The sequence below is a fragment of the Etheostoma cragini genome, chromosome 4 (genome assembly GCF_013103735.1).
Source record: "Etheostoma cragini isolate CJK2018 chromosome 4, CSU_Ecrag_1.0, whole genome shotgun sequence".
NCBI classification, from domain to species: domain Eukaryota; kingdom Metazoa; phylum Chordata; class Actinopteri; order Perciformes; family Percidae; genus Etheostoma; species Etheostoma cragini.
This window is the reverse complement of record NC_048410.1, coordinates 18,591-21,090: the sequence shown is the minus strand read 5'-3', so window position 1 is coordinate 21,090 and position 2,500 is coordinate 18,591. Positions and strand designations below refer to the sequence as shown.

The 2,500-nt window shown below is 31.8% G+C and overlaps 1 protein-coding gene across 1 annotated transcript in view; it reads right to left on the bottom strand.

Moving 5' to 3' along the window:
• The window catches only part of LOC117943671 (mesencephalic astrocyte-derived neurotrophic factor-like), a 2,530-nt gene extending 1,028 nt beyond the window's left edge, over positions 1 to 1,502 (bottom strand). Inside the window, exon 1 of the mRNA XM_034869939.1 lies at positions 1,249 to 1,502. Coding sequence (XP_034725830.1) covers positions 1,249 to 1,336 — 88 coding nt within the window. The 5' untranslated portion in view covers positions 1,337 to 1,502. The remainder of the gene's footprint in view (positions 1 to 1,248) is intronic.
• Between the last annotated feature and the right edge of the window lie 998 nt (positions 1,503 to 2,500).

The following is a 2,500-nucleotide window of genomic DNA, read 5'->3' as shown; positions in this document are numbered from 1 at the left end:
AATAAATGGATAAAGGTAACGTGACCCTGACAAACTTCTTCTGCATTTTTCTTTAACCCTTACATGTCAAAAACAGACAACAATTTGACATTTTTGTCTGTTTTCCATACTACCACTAGTGTAACACTTAATACTTTTTAGGAATTCATGGTCAATAACCCTCATTTATATAGAATTATTAGAATTATTAGTGTTATTAGAGTTAAAAAAGCAGAAATTATGAATTATTTTGACTAATAGTTAAGATCAGAGGAATGAAAGAGCGTTGGAAGGAATTCATTTTATGGGAATTTGAAATTAGAGACGTTTATTAAAGTACACATTAGGATGAGTGAGTCTTTGAAATCCACATTTAATTGTGCACAACAGAGCTTTTTAGCGGGTTTATTGAGCATTTAGTCTCTAGAGCTGAAAGGTGCATACATGTACCTGCAACACACATTTATGTACTTTTAAGGGAACATTTGTACTTTGTTACGTTTGTACTTTGGTTAAAAAGAAACTCAAATTTCACATAGACATTTTTTAAAAAAGGGTCAGATTTGACCCGAGGACAACAGGAGGGAGTTAAGAAATAAAACACCTGTTTATTCCCAGATTTAAAGGACTGAACGTCTCCATATCTCAGGACTTTATGTCCAAAAAAACTGTTGTTTTTTGTAAAGAGCACACAGGTAGATTTGGATGCTTTTGTCCAAAATCTGTGAGCATCACACAAAGACATCACATCACCCTTTCCCTCCATTAACGACCGTTTCAACACTTCATATAAAGCCACAACCTCCGTAAAATGAGCTTTCTGCTCCCTGTGGTAACATAAAAGTTAACATTTATCTGGTTTTTGTAGCATCTTGCTAGCTAGCACACAGAACCTACCTTTGTAATTTGGTTAAAAATAAACTCATATTTCAGACATTGACATGTCTTAAAGGGTCAGATTTGACCTGAGGACAACAGGAGGGAGTTAAGAAATAAAACACCTGTTTATTCCCAGATTTAAAGGGCTGAAAGTCTCCATATCTCAGGACTTTATTTCCCAAAAACTGTTGTTTTTTGTAAGAAGCACACAGGTAGATTTGGAAATCACCATTTCCCTCCATTAACAACCGTTTCTACACTTCATATAAAGCCGAAACCTCTGTAAAATGAGCTTTCTGCTTCCTGTGGTAACATAAAAGTTAACATTTATCTGGTTTTTGTAGCATCTTGCTAGTTAGCTAGCTAGCTAGCTAGCTGCTAGCATCCTACCTTCACACTCTCCGTCTTTCAGCGCTTCAGCGGGACCGGGCACGAGCGAGAGCGCGAGAGCCACCGACAACCCGCTTAAACACAACATTTTCGGGTACGAATAACTTGGAGAAACGTTAATATGTTCGTCCGGTGCCGCTGCTGGAAGGAAAACAACTCATTAGCACGCGTGAGCCGCTACAGACGCCGGTAGAGTGAGCAGCGTTCCTGAATGTACGGTGTTTCCGGTCCTACGTCACACTATGTCGGCGTCCTATTGGTCCAGGGGTGCAACTCGTTCCGTGGTCTGCTCTGATTGGTCGAAGGGAGAATATTCCGGGAACAACGTCCAGTTGGCGCCGTCTGATTGGTCCACATAAAATAAGAAGTTTTTGTTTTATTTTTTAAATATATATATAAATATTTAAAAAATATATATATACATTTTACAAATAAATTTATATATATATATATATATATACAGTATAACACATATGATTATGTAATGTTATTAGATTATATAATACGGTAAAAATAAATGTATTTATTAGTTTATAAACTAATGAAGTTTAAGAAGATTTTAAATAAAATAAAAAATAAAATAATAATAATAATAAATTAGCAAAAATAAAGAATTTTTGTATAAATTAAAAAAAAAGACTTTCGTATCTAAAAAACACATAAATATATTTTTAAATATAAAAAAATTAAGAAAAAAAAATCATATTTTAAAAATAACAACAAATTATGAAAATTAAAATAGAAAATGCTAATTAAATATCTGAATTTTTTTACATTACATGTCATTAAGCGGATGCTTTTATCCAAAGGGACTTCCAATTAAGAGCTTTAAATCCTAAAAGGTGCAAACGAGTAGTAAGTGCACGTACATTAGCTTTAAATACGCAAAAATCCAAAAAGCCAAATGAAAGGGCAGCTTCAAGAAATATACTGTATATAAATATAACATATATATATACTGGACATATATTTACAGTACATAAAATGTAATAAAGTAATTGAAAACACAAACAGCAAGAGGAAAGGATAGAAAACAATAACAAATACATAAAGTACAATACAAAGACAAGAGGAAATGAAGGCTATATAATTGTAGTTCCTTCAAAAATATACATATATATATATATATATATATATATTTGAAGGAATATATATATATATATACACATATGTGTATATATATGTTTGAAATATGTTCAAATATATGTATATTTGAAGGAATATATATATATATATATATATATATATATAT